This window comes from Nerophis lumbriciformis, linkage group LG27 (assembly GCF_033978685.3).
Source record: "Nerophis lumbriciformis linkage group LG27, RoL_Nlum_v2.1, whole genome shotgun sequence".
Lineage (NCBI taxonomy): Eukaryota > Metazoa > Chordata > Actinopteri > Syngnathiformes > Syngnathidae > Nerophis > Nerophis lumbriciformis.
The window spans coordinates 23,537,501-23,561,247 of NC_084574.2; the positions used below are offsets into that span (position 1 = coordinate 23,537,501).

General features: G+C 38.1%; 1 protein-coding gene across 3 annotated transcripts in view; it reads left to right on the forward strand.

The window, feature by feature from the left end:
• The window catches only part of galnt7 (UDP-N-acetyl-alpha-D-galactosamine: polypeptide N-acetylgalactosaminyltransferase 7), an 83,772-nt gene that overhangs the window by 22,091 nt on the left and 37,934 nt on the right, over positions 1-23,747 (forward strand). Inside the window, exons 4-8 of one of the 3 annotated variants that reach the window (XM_061988354.2) lie at positions 4,956-5,122; positions 9,082-9,212; positions 9,290-9,369; positions 19,626-19,808; positions 19,990-20,172. In XM_061988354.2, the coding sequence (XP_061844338.1) occupies positions 4,956-5,122; positions 9,082-9,212; positions 9,290-9,369; positions 19,626-19,808; positions 19,990-20,172 (744 nt within the window). The remainder of the gene's footprint in view (positions 1-4,955; positions 5,123-9,081; positions 9,213-9,289; positions 9,370-19,625; positions 19,809-19,989; positions 20,173-23,747) is intronic. The other 2 variants (XM_061988353.2, XM_061988352.2) reach the window with 2 other exon arrangements.

The window sequence follows — 23,747 nt, forward strand, 5'->3', positions numbered from 1 at the left end:
AGAACCACTGCAATAGAGCCTAGAGAGACGCTTTATTCAGCCTATAAATCCCTTACAAAAACATCCAAACACCCCCATTGAGGGTTTAATATACAGTACAGGCCAAACGTTTGGACACACCTTCTCATTCAATATGTTTTCTTTATTTTCATGACTATTTACATTGTAGATTGTCACTGAAGGCATCAAAACTATGAATGAACACATGTGGAGTTATGTACTTAACAAAAAAAAGGTGAAATAACTGAAAACATGTTTTATAATTCTAGTTTCTTCAAAATAGCCACCCTTTGCTCAGATTACGGCTTTGCACACTCTTGGCATTCTCTCGATGAGCTTCAAGCACACCTGTGACGTTAAAACCATTTCAGGTGACTACTTCTTGAAGCTCATTGAGATAATGCCAAGAGTGTGCAAAAAAGTAATCAGAGCAAAGGGTGGCTATGTTGAAGAAACTAACATGTTTTTAGTTATTTCACCTTTTTTTGTTTAGTACATAACCCCACATGTGTTCATTCATAGTTTTGATGCCTTCAGTGACAATCTACAATGTAAATAGTCACGAAAATAAAGAAAACGCATGGAATGAGAAGGTGTGTCCAAACTTTTGGCCTGTACTGTACATGATGTAAGTATATATGAAACATAGTAAGGACCACATTTATAATAACATTTAATGTCTACATATTTTGATTATTTTAAGCATACGCGGCGCATTAATGTCAAAGATGCATCACTTTTGCTCTTTTTTTTCTCGTTCACTGATTTCTGCATACTTTCTGGAAGCCACTGTACAAGGTCTGCTGTTATTAGGATGCCGACTGTTAGGATGTTCATATATTCCCATTTAGATGAAAGTTAAAGTTACAAGTTAAAGTACCAATGATTGTCACACACACACTAGGTGTGGGGAAATGTGTCCTCTGCATTTGACCCATCCCCTTGTTCACCCTCTGGGAGGTGAGGGGAGCAGTGAGCAGCAGTGGTGGCCGCGCCCGGGAATCATTTTTGGTGATTTTAACCCTTGGTGATGAGTGAGTAATTCAGGGAGGTAATGGGTCCCATTTTTATAGTCTTTGTATGACTCGGCCAGGGTTTGAACTCACAACCTACCGATCTCAGGGCGGACACTCTAACCACTAGGCCACTGAGTACGTTACTAGGCCACTGAGTAGGAATGACCATAATCCTCACGAAGAAACCAGGTGAGGCAGCAGGGGGGAGCAAGTGTATTTTCTTGTCGTTCTTGCCATTTCTCGGTCCTAAATGGCTGTCAAAGTGCACCAACTTGTCAGAATACGTCCTCAGACTTCTTCTGTCCAGATGAGATGCATGATTTATGGTCTACAATAAACTTATAGGGAGCAAGGAAGTGAGAAAGCAACAGACCACTCGATGATGTAAACATAGGGACACACTGTAGTGATATGGTAGCTATATATAGTTTGTCTGTGTTGGCGCTTTTAAAAACAATATCACTGATACTTGGTTAATATTCAAGTCAAAAAATGTAAATGGAGCACTGTTGGTGGTTTTTGAATGGTTATTTATTGGATTTTATGGGGGACATAGAGGACCTCCGATTGGCTCCGCTGTAAGTGGACTTTTATTTACGTTTATTTAATATTTAGAATGCATTAAAAAAAAATTAATCTGTTGTCATGTCTTTCATAATGATTGTGAATGATAGGCAAAATTCCAAAAAAGTGCAGTTCACCTTTAAAATACCAGGAGAGCGGGGAAAACAAGTTGACTATTTTTTTAATTGTGTTTCATTGTATCCCCTAAACCATATTCAATTGTATTTACAATCAGCAAAGTATGTGAAAATACCGTCTAAACATCACAAAATGCCACAAATTCAGTCAGCCATTTTGAATATTCTACTCCGAACGTCTTCGGTAATTTCCGTAGATTGACTTCACATTGACAGTCAGCAATAGCTTCATATTTTGTTTTACTTTCCAATGTTTAAAATGTATTACAAACCCCAAAACCAGTGAAGTTGGCATGTTGTGTAAATCGTAATTAAAAACAAAATACAAAAATTTGCAAATCCTTTTCAACCTACTGTATATTCAATTGAATAGACTGCAAAGACAAGACACTTAACGGTCAAACTGGAAAACTTTGTTATTTTTTGCAAATAATAGCTCAGTTGGAATTTGATGCCTGCAACATGTTTCAAAACAGCTGGCACACGTGGCAAAAAAGACTGAGAAAGTTGAGAAATGCTCATCAAACACTTATTTGGAACATCCCACAGGTGAACAGGCTAATTGGGAACAGGTGTGTGCCATGATTGGGTATAAAAGCAGCTTCCATGAAATGCTCAGTCATTCACAAACAAATTGATTTTGGAAACTGTGGAGGTCGTGTCCTCCGGACCAAAAAGGAAAAGAACCATCCGGATTGTTATAGGCGCAAAGTTGAAAAGCCAGCATCTGTGATGGTATGGGGGTGTATTAGTGCCCAAGACATGGGTAACTTACACATCTGTGAAGGCACCATTAATGCTGAAAGGTACATACAGGTTTTGGAGCAACATATGTTGCCATCCAAGCAACGTTATCATGGACGCCCCTGCTTATTTCAGCAAGACAATGCCAAGCCACGTGTTACAACAATGTGGCTTCTTGGTAAAAGAGTGTGGGTACTAGACAGGCTTGCCTGTAGTCCAGACCTGTCTCCCATTGAAAATGTGTGGCGCATTATGAAGCCTAAAATACCACAACGGAGACCCCTGGACTGTTGAACAACTTAAGCTGTACGTCAAGCAAGAATGGGAAATAATTCCACCTGAAAAGCTTAAAAAATTGGTCTCCTCAGTTCCCTAACGTTTACTGATTGTTGTTAAAAGGAAAGAAAGGCCATGTAACACAGTGGTAAAAAAGCCCCTGTGCCAAATGTTTTGCAATGTGTTATTGCCATTAAATTCGAAGTTAATGATTATTTAAAAAAAAAAAATTAAGTTTCTCAGTTCGAACATTAAATATCTTGTCTTTGCAGTCTATTCAGTTAAATATAAGTTGAAAGGGATTTGCAAATCATTGTATTCTGTTTTTATTTACGATTTACACAACGTGCCAACTTCACTGGTTTTGTACATATTTTGGCATGCTATATATATTGTAACTGCCCAAGATAATTTGCATTGCATTTCAGCAATTCAATGGCAGTTTAACGCCTAATTTAGGGTCATCAAAGCTCTGACAATTATGCACAATGGCTCTATAGCAACATGTAGTGGTTAATTGGTGCAATTACACGACACCAATATTTTCTTGTTTTTCAACCGGCAAAAATTAGATTTATTCAGTTTTATTTGAAAAAGCATTTTAATATGCCAGGATTACAGTCTGTTAAAGGGGAACATTATCACAATTTCAGAAGGGTTAAAACCATTAAAAATCAGTTCCCAGTGGCTTATTTTATTTTTTGAAGTTTTTTTCAACATTTTACCCATCATGCAATATCCCTAAAAAAAGCTTCAAAGTGCCTGATTTTAACCATCGTTATATACACCCGTCCATTTTCCTGTGACGTCACACAGTGATGCCAACACAAACAAACATGGCGCATAGAACAGCAAGTTTATAGCGACATTAGCTCGGATTCAGACTCGGATTTCAGCGGCTTAAGCGATTCAACAGATTACACATGTATTGAAACGGATGGTTGTAGTGTGGAGGCAGGTAGCGAAAACGAAATTGAAGAAGAAACTGAAGCTATTGAGCCATATCGGTTTGAACCGTATGGAAGCGAAACCGACGAAAACGACACGACAGCCAGCGACACGGGAGAAAGCGAGGACGAATTCGGCGATCGCCTTCTAACCAACGATTGGTATGTGTTTGTTTGGCATTAAAGGAAACTTAACAACTATGAACTAGGTTTACAGCATATGAAATACATTTGGCAACAACATGCACTTTGAGAGTGCAGACAGCCCAGTTTTCATCAATTAATATATTCTGTAGACATACCCTCATCCGCTCTCTTTTCCTGGGGGTCTGGCGGCAGATTTCTTTGACTTTATCGTTGGAAATGCATCTGCTTTGAGTGTCGCAGGATATCCACACATTCTTGCCATCTCTGTCGTAGCATAGCTTTCGTCGGTAAAGTGTGCGGAACAAACGTCCAATTTCTTGCCACTTTTGCATCTTTGGGCCACTGGTGCAACTTGAATCCGTCCCTGTTCGTGTTGTTACACCCTCCGACAACACACCGACGAGGCATGATGTCTCCAAGGTACGGAAAACAGTCGAAAAAACGGAAAATAACAGAGCTGATTTGACTCGGTGTTTGAGAAAATGGCGGATTGCTTCCCGATGTGACGCCACGTTGTGACGTCATCGCTCCGAGAGCGAATAATAGAAAGGCGTTTAATTCGCCAAAATTCACCCATTTAGAGTTCGGAAATCGGTTGAAAAAATATATGGTCTTTTTTCTGCAACATCAAGGTATATATTGACGCTTACATAGGTCTGGTGATAATGTTCCCCTTTAAAATAGCAGTTATAATTGGAGTCAATTGAGAAAGTCTGTATACTCTATATTTGTAGCTTGTTCTAGCAATGTTATAATCAAAATCACAATACACTTTTATATGGATAAAAAGTTGTAAAAAGAAAAACTCCCTGACAAAATTTCCGACCGCAAACTTTCAAACTGAACAATTATATCACATAAGGAACACATGTAATGCCCTACGCTTGCCCAAGTATTAATTCATGTTAGAAAGTTGTAGCTAGGTATTACAAAAATTGCTAGACTGACTCGGTTAAAACTGTACATTGCATTTTGAAAGAAAAACGCTATGATTTATATGCCTATGGGATTTAGTTTGAACCATATACTCTCATCAAAGAAAAATACATTCCTGATAAGATCTGTAAACAAATGGTGCATATGCATGTAAAGAATAAAATTGTCATTGTTTGCTGCGAATACAGGTGCAAGTACTGGGATTATGATGACCGACTGCTGACATCCAGTGTGGTGATTGTCTTTCATAATGAAGGATGGTCGACTTTAATGAGAACCATCCACAGTGTCATCAAGAGAACTCCCAGGAAATACTTGGCTGAGATTGTCATGATTGACGACTTTAGCAACAAAGGTGGGTTGGCTTTCCTTCGAAGTCCGGTACCAACTAACAAGTTCATTTTTAGATTGCTGCACACTATGGTATGTTTTAGCATGTAGACTACGCTTTAGTAACACACATGCACATACCGGTACATACATTACCTACCATGAATTGATTAACGTGGACCCCGACTTAAACAAGTTGAAAAACGTATTCGGGTGTTACCATTTAGTGGTCAATTGTACGGAATTTGTACTGTACTGTGCAATCTACTAATAAAAGTTTCAATCAATCAATCAGTCAAAACCTTTTGTTAGTTGTCAGCTAATGATAGCGATTTGGCAAAGTTTAGCTACTAACGTTAGCTATCATTGAATGTATAGTCATAACCATAATAACACAACTGCAAATTGTTACCGTATTTTTCGGACTATAAGTTGCACCGGCCGAAAATGCACAATAAAGAAGGAAAAAAACATATACCGTATTTTTCAGACTATAAGTCGCAGTTTTTTTCATAGTTTGGCCGGGGGTGTGACTTATACTCGGGAGCGATTTATGTGTGAAATTATTAACACATTACCGTAAAATATCAAATAATATTATTTAGCTCATTCACGTAAGAGACTAGACATATAAGATTTCATGGGATTTCGCAATTAGGAGTGACAGATTGTTTGGTAAACGTATAGCATGTTCTATATGTTATAGTTATTTGACTGACTCTTACCATAATATGTTACGTTAACATACCAGGCACGTTCTCAGTTGGTTATTTATGCCTCATATAACGTACACTTATTCAGCCTGTTGTTCACTATTCTTTATTTATTTTAAATTGCCTTTCAAATGTCTATTCTTGGTGTTGGGTTTTATCAAGTAAATTATCCCAAAAAATGCAACTTATACTCCAGTGTGACTTATGGTTTTTTCCTTCTTTATTATGCATTTTCGGCCGGTGCGACTTATACTCCGGAGCGACTTATACTCCGAAAAATACAGTATACGTCGCACTGGAGTATAAGTCGCATTTTTGGGGGACATTTTTCTACAAATGAGGATTCAAAACCTTATCCTTTTGAAGCTGAATATACAGAGGATGAACTACCGTATTTTTCGGATTATAAATCACTCCGTAGTATAAGTCGCACCGGTTGGAAATGCATAATAAAGAAGGAAAAAAACATATATAAGTCACACTAGAGTATAAGTCGCATTTTTGGGGGAAATTTATTTGATAAAATCCAACACCAAGAATAGACATTTGAAAGGCAATTTAAAATAAAGAAAGAATAGTGAACAACAGGCTGAATAAGTGTACGTTATATGAGGCATAAATAACCAACTGAGAACGTGCCTGGTATGTTAACATAACATATTATGGTAAGAGTCATTCAAATAACTATAACATATATAACATGCTATACGTTTGCCAAACAATCTGTCACTCCCGATCGCTAAATCCCATGAAATCTTCCTCCCCGGTGTTGCCTCTGGTATGTCCTTTCTTTCTGCTGCTCGATTGCCGTTCTCTGCTGCATATTTCACTACGTACAGCTTGTAATCTGCAGTATATGATTTCCTTTTCGGTGCCATTTTATTTCAGTCCTTCTCAGTTTTTATAAGTTACCGCCAATGTTGATGTGATCCATTTTAATGCATACAGCAGTTAGCATCCCATAACCCACAATGCACTTCTGCCATGACCCTCCCCCGCCGAATTCTTATTGGTTGACGTGTGTGTGACGATTGCTGCCATTTGCTTCGTCTCTTACGCGAATGAGATAAATTATATTATTTGATATTTTACGGTAATGTGTTAATAATTTCACACATAAGTCGCTCCGGAGTATATGTCGCACCCATGGCCAAACTGTGACAAAAACTGCGACTTATAATCCAAAAAATACAGTATGTGCTTTTGTATTTGTGCACACGCTCCCATCCCCGAGCGCGGCCACCGCTGCTGCTCACTGCTCCCCTCACCTCCGAGAGGGTGGAGCAAGGGGATGGGTCAAATGCAGAGGGTATTTTCACCACACCTGGTGTGTGTGACTATCAGTGGTACTTTAACTTTAACTTTGTGTACATGTGGACCAGACAGCGGTGAGTGACCGCTGAACGCCAGACTATTACTCGAGCCGACAAGCACATTTTTATTCAATATAGTTAGTAATTGTGAAAAATCTAGGCATTTAAAGGGGAACTGCACTTTTTTAGGGATTTCTGCCTATCCTTCACAATCCTTATTAGAGATGAGACGACAAAAGGTAGGGTTTTGTTTTGCATTCTAATTTGTAATAATCAGCTCGTTGTAGGAATACAGCTAATGGTATCAATCCATTCTGCCTCGAAATCACTTTGAAAATGCATCCAAAAACCGTCAATAATACTTCATTTACGTTCTGTAACCTGTATATTAACCAAGCGGCAGTGATGTTGTTATTGTATGAGCGACCACTGAGGAACTCTTTATCTATCGCCTTGTGACGCCATTCTACGGCATTAACCGTAAGCTAGCATTATTGATTGATTGATTGATTGATTGGAAACTTTTATTAGTAGATTGCACAGTACAGTACATATTCCGTACAATTGACCACTGAATGGTAACACCCGAGTAAGTTTTTCAACTTGTTTAAGTCGGGGTCCACGTTAATCAATTCATGGTAGCCGTAAGCTAGCTGTGGCGAGAGGTAAGCTAGCTCTTGCGTCAGTAGCTGAATAGCTTTTGAGTTTGTAATGCATAACACAATGCGATAGGGCACAAATCTGTACTGACTGAAATACATGAACACTCATATTACAGTATATGTAAAGTATTAGCCCACATGTCATGCTTTGTTGTTACACCGCTAGCTCGACAGTGTATGTAGTTGTAATAGCAAGCATGAAGTGTTGCATCGTGACTTACTCGATGGACAGTCACCTGTTTGATCCAGCTGGCTGGGGAAGTTTTTTCCGGTTTATTTTGGGTATACACGCCATTTATGTCTGCATAGCTTGGCTCCAAGTTCCACATTTACAGTGTCAAGTCACGCCGACCTGAGTCTCTCGGCTTCCGTCTGCTCCAACGTTTCACCTTCTGTTTGTGCTTGCTTCTATAACCAGTACCGTATTTTTCGGATTATAAATCGCAGTTTTTTTCCTAGTTTGGCCGGGGGTGCGACTTATACTCTGGAGCGACTTATATGTGAAATTATTAACACATTACCATAAAATATCAAAAAATATTATTTATCTCATTCACGTAAGAGACTAGGTGTATATTAGCAATCGTCACACACACACGTCAACCAATAAAAATTTGGCAGGGGCGGGTCATGGCAGAAGTGCATTGTGAAAAAAAAGATGCTACCTTCTACTACTTCCGTACCTATGACAATTTATCAGGAGTGACAGATTGTTTGGTAAACGTATAGCATGTTCTATATGTTATAGTTATTTGAATGACTCTTACCATAATATGTTACGTTAACATACCAGGCACGTTCTCAGTTGGTTATTTATGCGTCATATAACGTACACTTATTCAGCCTGTTGTTCACTATTCTTTATTTATTTTAAATTGCCTTTCAAATGTCTATTCTTGATGTTGGATTTTATCAAATAAATTTCCCCCAAAAATGCGACTTATACTCTAGTGTGACTTATGTTTTTTTCCTTCTTTATTATGCATTTCCAACCGGTGCGACTTATACTACAGAGTGACTTATCCGAAAAACACGGTAGTTCATCCTCTGTATATTCAGCTTCAAAAAGATAAGGTTTTGAATCCTCATTTGTACAAAAATGGTCATCTTTGTTGTCTTTTACCAAGTCTGCCATGATTACAACACACTCGCGTTTGTTTCCGAAAGTAGGAAGATGGAAGTGCTTCTTGTTAACTGTTTTGTAGTCAATTTCAGTTTTGTGTAGGTCTATGATCTTGTTCCTGAGTTTCTAACTGCAGTCCAATAACAATTACTGCACATTCCCTCTTTGTAAAGTCGATTTGAAGGAACGTTTGGAGGTGTACATCAAGCAGTGGAACGGTCTTGTCAAGCTCTACAGAAATGAGAAGAGAGAGGGTCTTATCCAGGCACGAAGTATCGGCGCCAAAAAGGCCACTAAGGGACAGGTATTATTCATATTATTCATTAATGAAATAAACTGGTACTTTGTGAGACTCTAATATGCTTGATTTCATTGTTGCAGGTGCTAATTTACCTGGATGCTCATTGTGAGGTTGGAATCAACTGGTATCCTCCGCTGGTTGCTCCTATTTCATTAGACAGGTAAGTAAGAAAGCTCATAACGCAGCAAATGTGAAAATGTGCCAAATATCCACACCTTTCATAATCTTTAAAAAGTTACCATTTTAATGAAGCATTGTTTTTCACGAGTCTTGATGATGGTTAAAAGGCTTGCTCAATGTCCATCCTCAGTACACAACTTGTAAACTGTCTTTGAATGAGTCGCAGTAAGCTGGGGTTGTCCCGATACCAATATTTCAGTACAGGTACCAAAATGTATTTTGATACTTTTCGATACTTTTCTAAATAAAGGAGCCCAAAAAAATGGCATTATTGGCTTTATTTAAAAAAAAAAAAACTTGGGGTACATTAAACGTATGTTTCTTATTGCAAGTTTGTCCTTAAATAAAATAGTGAACATACGAGACCACTTGTCTTTTAGTAGTAAGTAAGCAAACAAAGGCTCCTAAATTATCTGCTGACGTATGCAGTAACATATTGTGTCATTTTCCATTCTATTATTTTGTCAAAATAATGATGGACAAACTGTAAAAAATGATTATTGATCCACTTGTTTATTTACTGTTAATATCTGGTTATTTTCTGTTTTAACATGTGCTATCTACACTTTTGTTGAAATGTAATACTCACTTATTCTTCTGTTGTGGATGATACCACAAATGTAGGTATCAATCCAATACCAAGTAGTTACAGGATCATACAATGGTCATAATTTAAGTCCTCATGTGTCCAAATCCATATTTCCTGAGTTTATAAACATAATATAAATTAAAAAAAAAAAAGAAAAAAAAAAATTGTGATGCTAAAACATATTGATGTACTCATAGTAGTATCGACTAGATACACTCCTGTACTTAGTATCATTACAGTTGATGTTAGGTATAGATCCGCCAATGGCGTTTGTTTACATTTCGAAGCCGGTGAGCTACGGTGTGTAGTGAAGCATGTTTAGCTATTTCTCGTCCTGCAGGGATGATACTTGTAAGAAACTTACTTTATTTGTCACCATGGAGGCGAGGATTAGTGATTTAAAAGTAGCTAAAACACTGCAGACTGCGGCTGGACATTAGCCGCTAACTAGCTAGCCATATCTTAAAGCACCTCTTCCTGAGGGCGTTTCAGTGTTATAACTTCACCTTTATCGTTAGTTTTTAGGCAAAAATGCGTCCATTCTTCCTTTTCTGTCTACACACTGTGTCTGTTTGTAAGTACTCCATGATTGTGTGCTGCCGAACATGCTCCTCTGCTCGTAAAACCAGCATGTCATGTCATGTCATGACGTGATGACGACGCGCCGTCATGCCCGTTAAAAAAATGAGGGGGGGATGGACCGGTACTTTTTAGAGGCGGTATAGTACTGAATATGATTCATTAGTATTGCGGTACTTTACTAGTACCGGGATGCCATACAACCCTACTTTAACGCCACAGTTCATACAAGTGAGCTCTGCATTGATAATAGCATATAACACTTCCTCAGTATTGTCTCTGCTGCGCAAGAGACTAACCAAACATATGACGCTCATGGATGATGGACACGAAAGAGAGAGAGTATTGTTGATTCACGGTTTGATCTTCTCACAGCACAAAATGGAGCAGTTTGGAGGCAGGATGACACTAAATGATTAAACTGTGGTTGAGATGTCCAGGGGGCAAGTAGAAGTCCCAGATTACCTGAATTTGTGCAGGACGGACGACACTATTAAACCCAGAACTGAATCAATGCAGCATCTAAGTGTGGAAGCTGGTGCAGAATAGGGTTGCCTTTTTAGTGACCTACTATTAAACACTTTCGATCTACTAAACTTGATAGCACATGCAAAGTGGATCTAAGTTTGTGTGCTGTGGATTTCGTCTTTTCAATGAGCTAAATAGCAAGTGCATAATGCAGATTATTAAAAAAACTCAAAACCAGTGAAGTTGGCACGTTGTATAATTCGTAAATAAAAATAGAATACAATGATTTGCAAATCCTTTTCAACTTATATTCAAATAACAAAACTCAGTAAACGTTTGGGAACTGAGGAGACCAATTTTTTAAGATTTTCAGGTGGAATTATTTCCCATTCTTGCTTGATGTACAGCTTAAGTTGTTCAACAATCCGGGGTCTCCATTGTGGTATTTTAGGCTTCATAATGCTCCACACATTTTCGATGGGAGACAGGTCTGGACTACAGGCAGGCCAGTCTAGTACCCACACTCTTTTACTATGAAGCCACGCTGTTGTAACACGTGGCTTGGCATTGTCTTGCTGAAATAAGCAGGGGCGTCCATGATAGCGTTGCTTGGATGGCAACATATGTTGCTCTAAAACCTGTATGTACCTTTCAGCATTAATGGTGCCTTCACAGATGTGTAAGTTACCCATGTCTTGGGCACTAATACACCCCCAAACCATCACAAATGCTGGCTTTTGAACTTTGCGCCTATAACAATCCGGATGGTTCTTTTCCATCAGTGTGTGAATGTGTGTGTGAATGGGTAAATGTGGAAGTAGTGTCAAAGCGCTTTGAGTACCTTGAAGGTAGAAAAGCGCTATACAAGTACAACCCATTTTTATTTTTTTTCCTCTTTGGAAGGACACGACATGCAGTTTCCAAAAAACAATTTGAAATGTGGACTCGCCAGACCACAGAACACTTTTCCACTTTGCATCACTCCATCTTAGATGAGCTCGGGCCCAGCGAAGCCGACGGCGTTTCTGGGTGTTGTTGATAAATGGCTTTCGCTTTGCATAGTAGAGTTTTAACTTGCACTTACACATGTAGCGACAAACTGTAGTTACTGACAGTGGTTTTCTGAAGTGTTCGGGAGCCCATGTGGTGATATCTTTTACACACTAATGTCGCTTTTTGATGCAGTACCTACCGCCTGAGGGATCGAAGGTCCGTAATATCATCGCTGACGTGCAGTGATTTCTCCAGATTCTCTGAACCTTTTGATGATATTACGGACCGTAGATGAATCCCTAAATTTCTTGCAATAATAGACAAATGTTCTTAAACTGTTCGACAATTTGCTCACGCATTTATCCACAAAGTGGTGACCCTCGCCCCGTCCTTATTTGTGAATGACTGAGCATTTCATGGAATCTGATTTTATACCCAATCATGGCACCCACCTGTTCCCAATTAGCCTGTTCACCTGTGGGATGTTCCAAATAAGTGTTTGATGAGCATTCCTCAACTTTCTCAGTCTTTTTTGCCACTTGTGCCAGCTTTTTTGAAACATGTTGCCGACAACAAATTCCAAATTAAGTTAAAGTTAAAGTACCACTGATTGTCACACACACACTAGGTGTGGCGAAATTATTCTCTGCATTTCACCCATCATGAGCTAATATTTGCAAAAAATAACATTTTCCAGTTCGAACGTTAAGTATCTTGTCTTTGCAGTCAATTCAATTGAATATAAGTTGAAAAGGATTTGCAAATCATTGTATTCTGTTTTTATTTACCATTTACACAACGTGCCAACTTCACTGGTTTTGGGTTTTCTAGAACGCTCACAATACTGTGAGTAGGAAATGCAAATGTAGTAATTTAGTGCTGGCAATGTGATGTGTCAAGCCTGAAACTGTTTGCGGCCGCTGTTTGAAAGGTACGTGCCAACTGGCACAGTTGTGCACAAATGGCTGCGCAAGAAGGAGGCGCTATGACAGACGACATACAAGCCTCCATATGCGAAGCTTGAAGTCTCAGAAATAAAAATAACAGACATATCTTCTATCCTGCAATGCGTTTTATAATTTCATAACGGCTGGATGACTTACTTAGACAGTAGTTTTGGTGTCAGCTGATATTTTTTACATGGCATTTTTTTTCATATAGGAGATACATTAATATATCTGAAAAAAGTTCTTGCAACAACGCATTTCCTTGCATCTGGATCACTTCAGCCCACCTGGACAGTTATTGCTAGTCATTGTTAGACAGGCGTGTCCTAGAACGCACCTTCGGCGTGCCAAAAACGTGGTTCCACTGTCTAAATTGTTCTGAAGAACGCTTTTATATTGTTCAGAAAAGGTGGGGCCGTTTATAGTTGTGCTTACTGTTCCACAACATACCAAACAATCCACAGGTTGGACCATGATGCCATGAAAGTAAATGACAGTCTCAATGATGAGACCCAGGAGTACACGTAAAATTCTCATTTACATGTAAATAGAGCGCTTTGGCACAATTTTGCAAGCAGTATTAATAGATCGCTAATAGTTTGTGCAATGGTGATGTTTGCACGTAATATTTAGCACTTCTTTGGGATCTTAATAGATCAGGCCCCTAAATTAGTTCCACACTACAAACAAACAGGACAACTTTTTAGACTCCTAATGTAGCCACTGTATCAAGTCATTGAATACACAACACACACAATTTTCATGATCACAAATACAGCTCACATTTTATCCAAACAGTTCTCTACATACTGTGCTGAATTGATAACCAATAACACACATATGACATGGTTTCAGTACGAATAGGGTTTATGTTTTTGGCACAAAGGCATACTATCGATTACACACATGGTGCAAGTGAGGGGACAGGAAGTGTTTTTGGCACTTATTCAACTGGCGGCCCGTGAGTTCAGTTCAAACTGGGAGAGACAACGTTGTTTGCAACAGGTTCTTAAAAACACAAGAGCAATGTCATATAGATGATCTTTGACTACCGTACCTTTTTTGCAGTAGGTCCTTAAAGACATCAGAGCACTCTTGACTTGGACAAAATAAATAGACCAAAATCAAAAGTCCACTGAAAGGATGCTGGTTCTCAGGAATATACAAAATAAGACTAATACAAAACCCAAAACCAGTGAAGTTGGCACATTGTGTAAATCGTGAATAAAAACAGAATACAATGATTTGCAAATTTTTTTCAACTTATATTCAATTGAATAGACTGCAAACACAAGATACTTAACTTTCGAACTGGTAAACTTTGTTTTTTTTGGCAAATATTAGCTCATTTGGAGTTTGATGCCTGCAACATGTTTCAAAAAAGCAGGCACAAGTGGCAAAAAATACTGAGAAAGTTGAGGAATGCTCATCAAACACTTATTTGGTGGGTGCCATGATTTTGTATACAAGCAGCTTCCAATTCACAAATTCACAAACAAGAATGGTGCGAAGGTCACCACTTTGAACAAATGTGTCAGCAAATTGTCGAACAGGTAAGAACAACATTTCTCAACGAGCTGTTGCAAGGAATTTAGGGATTTCACCATCTACGGTCCGTAATATCATCAAAAAGTTCAGTAAATCTGGAGAAATCACTGCACGTAAGCGGCAATGCTCGTGACATTCGATCTCTAAGGCGGTACTGCATCAAAAACTGACATCAGTGTGTAAAGGATATCACCACATTGGCTCAAGAACACTTCAGAAAACAACTGTCAGTAACTAATGTTCGTCGCTACATCTGTAAGTGCCAGTTAAAACTCTACTATGCAAAGCGAAAGCAATTCATCAACAACACCCAGAAACGCCGAAGGCTTCACTAGACCCAAGCTCATCCAAGATGAACTGATGCAAAGTGGAAAAGTGTTTTGTGTTGTTTTTGGAAAATGTGGCGGTCGTGTCCTCCGGACCAAAGAGGAAAAGAACCATCCAGACTGTTATAGGCGCAAAGTTCAAAAGCCAGCATCTGTGATGGTATGGGGATGTATTAGTGCCCAAGACATGGGTAACTTACACATCTGTGAAGGCACCATTAATGCTGAAAGGTACATACAGGTTTTGAAACAAAATATGTTGCCATCCAAGCAACGTCTTTGTCAGCAAGACAATGCCAAGCCACATTCTGCACGTGTCACAACAGCTTGGCTTTGTAGTAAAAGAGACTCGACTGGCCTGCCTGTAGTCCAGACCTGTCTCCCACTAAATATGTGTGGTGCATTATGAAGCCTAAAATACGACAACAAAGACTGTTAAACAACTTAAGCTGTACATCAAGCAAGAATGGGAAAGTATTCCACCTGAAAAGCTTAAAAAATTGGTCTCCTCAGTTCCCAAACAAGTGTGGTTAAAAGGAAAGGCCATGTAACACAGTGGTAAAAATGCCCCTCTGCCAAATTCTTTGCAATGTGTTGCTGCCATTAAATTCTAAGTTAAAAATATCACTTTCATCATCTTGTGTAATACAATCAGAGCCATGCTCGTGTCTGCAGTGATCACTTTGTAAAATGTTTGTTTGAACATTTGATTTGTTTGAGAAACTTTCTGTCACGCATTCAAGTTATATTAGTAGTGTTTGATAACAGAACTAAACGTAAAGAAATGACAATAGATTGCATTAGTTTTTTGTTCTTTTGTGGTTGCTATGCCGAAATATAACTACAAAGACCTGGTTGTGCAAATAAACTAACATCATGTTAAGTCGTAGTAATAAATATTCGAATTGTTGGTACAATCCACCGTATTTTTGTTGTCAATTTTCATAACAAAAACTGAAAGCTTAGTTCATGTGCAGGAAAGGGATTTATTCGACATGGATTACCACATTATAGTGTCTTTGCTGATATTTGTTAGCATCAAGTAAATATCCTGAACAGTATTAATAAATTAGATGAATAAATATCTCGTAGGCTCAACAGCTGTACTGAATCTTGATATCGCTAGCAAACATTGCTGAACAAAAGGGACATCTACGGCTAAAAAATAATGAGACAAAAAATGAACTACACATCATAAAAATAACTGCAGACATGAATTGTAGATGACAGACTAATATTTGTAGCAGGAACTTAAACTTATCATTTTTCTCATTAGCGTCACAAACACAGCAGCACCGCACTCGTTATGTTAATCAAATACGTTAATACATGATGTGCCTCCAATCTTTTCTTCTTAAATACCGCAAGTGTCAAGTGAAGTGAGGTAGCAGTAGCCTCTTGGTAATGATAAACGGTTTAAATCTGTTTTTAAATATTTTTCTTAAGTGTAAAAATCCACTCCATTCCATTTTAAATATTTTTTCATGATCGCTTTTATATTTGTCTCTAAACCTTTCAAAATAAGCCTAAATCTGCACGGATTTGGGTAAATAAACAGTAGCCTAAAGGGGCTTAGACCAGGGCTATTCAACTAGATATTGAAGAGGGCCGCAGTTTCAACAGCCCATGGGCTCAGGGGCTGGACATCGAAATGTGAATGTTTTAGTCAAAAAGTGCCTCTGCAGGTTATATTTCTTTGAGACTGTTTACTTAATTGCAAAATAAACACAGTGGCTTCCACACTGCACTGTCAATAACTTCATTATATTCTGCCCTTGACTTGTTTCCACCTACTGTTACGGTTACTCTTGCGTTCAAAAAGTTCGAAAAAATAAAAATAAAGTAATGCAGAGTAGTCTTGATCGGAGGAGGTGTTTGACTCACTAAATTCCTTAATAAGCACTCGCGGGGATATGTCGAGATTCCAAATGATCATAATTTATTTTCACAAACAAAACATATTCTCTGTGGTTGACTTTCAAAATAATCAAAATAACTTATTTAGCGGGGCTTCAATATAATTTAGCGTGGCTTCCAAATAGTTTAGCGGTAAACAAACTGTTTCACTCCTCACTCCTTCAACATGATATACAGACAAAGGGCACCCAGCTGTCCTGTCTTCTTAATTATAGGAGGAGGAAGTGGCTCACCAGTAGGAGCGTGAGCAGCTGAAAACAATCAGTCAATCACAATGAAATCTAAAACATCCAATAATGCATCAACATCATTATTGACAATATTTGATTTAATTGTCAAAACAATTAATAAATAAATAATATAGATAGGCTCCAACAGTGTGCAGCTAGTTAACAGTATGAAGAAAAAGAAGCGCCAGTTTTTGTTGAGGATTGATGTTTCTTCTTTTAAATTATTTTCCTTTTTTTGTTTTATTTCTTCAAACTTCTTCCTTCATTTAGGTTTGTAAGACTGAAAATATAAACATAAAATAAAAACATAACAAAAGTAATGTACATTGTGTATTTTACATAAATAAAATACCGTATTTTTCGGACTATAAGTCGCAGTTTTTTTCATAGTTTGGCCGGGCTCAAGTGCGACTTATATATGTTTTTTTCCTTCTTTATTATGCATTTTCGGCAGGTGCGACTTATACTCCGAAAAATACGGTAGGTTTAGTGTTAATATATTCACACAATAAACTACAAATGTTTACGTATACGGAAATTAAACAACATCCACACACCAAACATTGTATGTGACTTATCACTATTGGCGTTGTCGCCCTCTACTGGTCAAATTTAGCACTACATGTATTAAACAAGGTTTGATCGTTAATCTCAGACAAAAAACATGACCATGAATACAAAATACATCACAAAGTAAGCAATTTCAATACAAAACCAACTAAATATATTTATGCACAAGTTACATCTACTTACAAATGGTTGACCAAGTTTCGTGATGAAGCTTACATGTTAAAGTTAAAAGTTAAAGTACCACTGATAGTCACACACACACACACACACACATGGTGCGGTGAAATTGACCCATCCCCTTGTTCCACCCCTTGGGAGGTGAGGGGAGCAGTGAGCAGCAGCGGTGGCCACGCTTGGGAATCATTTTGGTAATTTAACCCCCAATTCCAACCCTTGATGCTGAGTCCCATGTTTATAGTCTTTGGTATGACTCGGCTGGGGTTTGAACTCACGACCTACCGATCTCAGGGCGTAGACTCTAACCACAAGGCCACTGAGCAGGCTTGTTGAGATTGTTGCTGCTTGTCTGGATCAAGGATTGAATAAGTCTTCTACTCACCCCACCGCTGCTTTACTGTTAGACATATGCTTTGCTGTTGCCCCCTACGGGGTGGCAGGAATACTGCATACATGATCAACCCTAGTTTACATAGTTTCATCGAGCCTATTTGGGTGATGTTCGGCGGGCCAAATGAAAAGCTTTGGCGGGCGGATGTGGCCCGTGGGCCGCCAGTTGAATTGATCTGGCTACCATCGCCTAAAACTCAAGAGTGCCTGGATGTGCCTTTCGGTCACGTGATTGCAACCCACCTATAGTCAACATACTGGAACCACATTCCATTGAGATATTTGGAGGGCTGTCTTCAACTACTGATTTTCAGTAGAATCTGATTAGTTGGATTAGTCATTGTCGACCATCAGTCGAGTCCATGGTGTTTGTTTTTTAAGAGAAATAAATAGAAGGTGATATGTAGTATTGTATACTGACTAGGGTTGTACGGTATACCGGTATTAGTATAGTACCTCGATACTAATGAATCATATTCGGTACCAGACTGCCTCTACAAAGTACCAGTCGTTTTTTGATTTTTTATATTATGTTTATAAACGCAGTAAATATGGACTTTGAATATGACCAATGTATGATCCTGTAACTACTTGGTATCGGATCGATACACAAATTTGTGATATCATCCAAAACTAATGTAAAGTATCAAACAACAGAAGAATCAGTGATTATTACATTTTAACAGAAGTGTAGATAGAACATGTTAAAAGAGAAAGTAAGCAGATATTAACAGTAAATGAACAAGTAGAATAATAATACATTTTCTACCACTTGTCCTTAATAATGTTGACAAAATAATAGAATGATAAATGACACAATATGTTACTGCATATGTCAGCAGCTAAATTAGGAGCCTTTGTTTGTTTACTTACTACTAAGAGACAAGTTGTCTAGTATGTTCACTATTTTATTTAAGGACAAACTTGCAATAAGAAACATATATTTAATGTACCCTAAGATTTTTTTGTTAAAATAAAGCCAATAATGACATTTTTTGTGGTCGCCTTTTATTTAGAAAAATACCGAAATACATTTTTGGTGCCGGTACCGGTACCAAAATATTGGTATCGGCACAACACTAATACTGACTAGTCACTTGGTGTCATTTACATCACAAGGCTGTGTTCTAGCACATAAACATGAATACTACAAGGTAATTAAAGGTATCTATGAAGGAAATAATCTTTAATTAAAGTAAACAAAACAAAGATCTGAGTTGCGACTTTGTGAATATAAGACCGCATGGTTAACAGTCAAATCAGACCACTCCGAACCGAATCTTCAACTATTTAAAGACAGCCCTATAGATCTGCACCATATTGTATTATATATTCGTACCCAACACCACATGCAATATTTAATCTATTCTGATTAAAAAAGATTCGGATAACTGTATTATTTCCACATGACATGCAAATGAATGTGCTAACTCATTAATTCAACTCGAATATGTACTATTCAAGTATGAAACATTCCGACGTGCTTGTGTCTGTGTTGGTAGGACTGTATGTACAGTACCTCTCATAGACTATATAGATGGTAATGAGTATAGTATGGAGCCCCAACACGGTGGCGATGAAGACGGCCTAGCTAGAGGAGCATGGGACTGGAGTCTGCTCTGGAAGAGAATACCACTAAGCCAGAGAGAGAGGGCGGAAAGACAACACACCACTGAACCCTATAGGTACACTCACTGCACTACAGACAGCATGTTAACGTCCATTCTTGTCTGTTTTTGTCTCCATCTTCCATCCTTCCACTCCCTTTATTTCGACCTTCGATCATTTCTCTGTGTATGCCTGCAACATCCCTTTGTGTGTCTTGAATGCATGGCTGTTCCTCTGCTCTCACTCCACCTGCAAAAGAACGGTGTGTACTGTCCCACTGATTGACTCCATCCATGGTGAGAAGTACACCATTGAACCTCAGGGTGGAGGAGATGAAGACGGCTTTGCTAGAGGAGCCTGGGATTGGAGCATGCTGTGGAAAAGAGTTCCTCTGAACGACAAAGAAAAAAGCCGAAGAAAAACTCGTACTGAGCCATATAGGTACTGAATCATTTTAATACTTAATCATTTTGAAATTAATATATCATTAAGGCATTTACTCAATCCAACTTTATTTATAAAGCCCTTTTCATACATAAAAGAAATGCAACGCAAAGTGCTTTACAAAGTTAAAAACAACACCCCAATGACCCAGATCCGCTATTATCAAATACACACGCACGGACACAGATAACAAACACACACACACACACACACACACACACACGCTTATGCAACTATATGAACAAATGAATGCTTGGCTGAGTACAGAGAAGACATGTGAGTAAACACTATCACAGGACCCATCTGCACTAAGTCATCAGACCATGGCCACCAGGACGCTGATACAAAGCGCCTCCACAGTCCCTCTGAGGAATGTTGGAAAGTAAAACTAATAAAACTTGTAAAATAGTAAGAACTATGAGTAGAGATAAAGGATAAAACACAAGTAAGACATATGAAGAAAAAACAAATAAATAATAATAATAATTAGAGATATCCAATAATATCGGCCTGCCGATATTATCGGCCGATAAATGCGTTTAAATGTAATATCGGAAATTATCGGTATCGTTTTTTTTATTATAGGTATCGTTTTTTTGTTTTTGTTTGTTTGTTTTTAATTAAATCAACATAAAAAACACAAAATACACTTACAATTAGTGCACCAACCCCAAAAACCTCCCTCCCCCATGTACACTCATTCACACTCATTCACACAAAAGGGTTGTTTCTTTCTGCTATTAATATTCTGGTTCCTACATTATATATCAATATACAGTATATCAATAAAGTCTGCAAGGGATACAGTTCGTAAGCACACATGATTGTGGGTGTTGCTGGTCCACTAATAGTACTAACCGTTAACAGTTAATTTTACTCATTTTCATTAATTACTAGTTTGTATGTAACTTTATATTGTTTTACTTTCTTTTTTATTCAAGAAAATGTTTTTAATTTATTTATCTTATTTTATTTTATTATTTTTTTTTAAAAGTACCGTATCTTCACCATACCTGGTTGTCCAAATTAGGCATAATAATGTGTTAATTCCACGACTGTATATATCGGTTGATATCGGTATCGTTTGATATCGGTATCGGTAATTAAAGAGTTGGACAATATCGGAATATCGGATATGGGCAAAATGCCATTATCGGACATCCCTAATAATAATACATACAAATAAAATGAGTATACAGTAAATCTATAATAAATAAATAGAACTAAATAAAATATTGCATAACTAATAAGATAAAAAGTAAAATACGAATTACTTCAATATAATAATTAATATTTGGTAAAAGCCAAATCAAAAAGGTGGGTCTTAAACCTGCTCTTAAAAACATGAACGTTCTCTGCAGCCCTGAAGTCTTCCGGCAAGCTGTTCCATAGACGGGGGCCATAATGGTGGAAAGATGCCATCCCGTGACTTTGTGTCCTGACTTTCGGAATAATTAGGAGATGAGTGCCGGAGGATCTCAGGGCCCAGGAAGGTTTGTAGGGTAAAAGCAATTCTGAAAGATAAGAAGGCCCAATACCATAAAAACATTAATAAATCATAAGAAGAACCTTAAAATTGATCCTGAAACACACGGGAACCCAGAGATTTTAAAACTGGTGTAATGTGAGCCCGCCTTCTGGTCTGCGTCAGGACACGTGCTGCTGAATTTTGGAGTAATTACAAAGGTGCAATAACCTTTTTAGGAAGACCAGAAAGCAGTGCGTTACTATAATCTTTACGACTTCTAATAAAATCATGCATTAGCGACTCTGTGTTGCCCTGAGAGAGAATTGGGCGAACTCTGGCTATATTCTTAAGATGATAAAAACCTGTTTTTGTTATATATTTTTTATATGTGGTATACAACTAAGGTCAGAGTCGAAACAGTGGATGGAGTTAAATACCTTGATTGTAGTTTTGATATGTGTTTCTCACTCGACTACTCAATTACTACTACTCAAAATTAAATATCGTCATTGTCTATGACAAATTTGACTTAGTTTAGAAATATGATGCGAAACTTGATGTTATCAGTTGTGCTAAACCAAGCATGTTAAGAATTGTTTGTCAATTCTCCTGAGCTCAAACACAGCATGTATCCTGGAGCATGTATGAACTAGCATGTTCCTTTTCACTCCATCGCCATATACACTGGCTTGTGCAAGTTTAACACTTTTTAGTGTCTACCATAAAGTGTTTTGTCAGCCTCAATCTTATTAGAAAAAAGTATTCACTTGTATATACTTTTTCCACATTTTGTTGTGTTAAGTCGTTCTAAAAAATGGACTCAATTCATTTTATTCCTAAAAATCTGCGAATACAAGAAGTGTTTGCAAATGTATTGAAGATTATCATGAACATAAGTATTCACAACCTTTGCGATGGCACTCAAAGCTGGTTTCAGGTGCATCATGTTTCCACTGATCATCGTGGAGATATTTTTACATCTTTTCTGGAGTCTACCTATGGTAAATTCAGTTAATTGGAAATTATTTGGAAAGACCCGCACCTATCTTTATAAGGTCCCACAGTGGACAATGCATGTCAGAGCAAAAATAACAAGCACAAAGTCAAAGGATTTGTCTCTAGGCACAAATCTGGGGAGGGGTACAGAGACATGTCTGCTGCTTTGAAGGTTTCAATGAGCACAGTGGTCTCCATCTTCCTTAAATAAAATAAGTTTTAAACCACAAGGGACACTTCTTAGAACTGGACAGCTGTCTAAACTAAGCGATCAGAGAAGAAAGGCCTTAGGAAGGTGACAGAGCTCCAGTGTTTCTCTGTGGAGGGAGGAGAACCTTTCAGAAAGGACAACCGACTCTGCAACAATCCACCAATCAGGCCTGTATGTTATAGTGGCCAGACAGAAGCCACATATTATATAATGCACGTGGTAGCCTGCCTGGCCGCTGAAAGACAGACCATGAGAAGCAAAATGTTCTTGTCTGATGGGACAAAGATGGAACTCTTTGGTGTGAATTGACAGGCTTCATGATTGGAAACCAGGCACTGCTTGTCACCAGGCCAATACCATCCCTACAGTGAAGCATGGGGGTGGCAGCCTCATGCTGTGGGAGACTAGTCAGGATAAAGGGAAAGGTGGATGCATCAATGTAGAATTACAATTGTGGTCAAAAGTTTACATACACTTGTAAAGAACATAATGTCATGGCTGTCTTGAGTTTCCAATCATTTCTACAACTCTTATTTTTTTGTGATAGAGTGATTGGAGCACATACTTGTTGGTCACAAAAAACATTCATGAAGTTTGGTTCTTTTATGAATTTAATATGGGTCTACTGAAAATGTGACCAAATCTGCTGGGTCAAAAGTATACGTACAGCAATGTTAATATTTGCTTCCATGTCCCTTGGCAAGTTCCACTGCAATAAGGCACTTTTGGTAGCCATCCACAAGCTTCTGGTGGAATTTTTGACCACTCTTCTTGACAAATTGGTGCAGGTCAGCTAAATGTGTTGGTTTTCTGACATCGACTTGTTTCTTCAGCATTGTCCACAAGTTCAAGTCAGGACTTTGGGAAGGCCATTCTAAAACCTTAATTCTAGCCTGA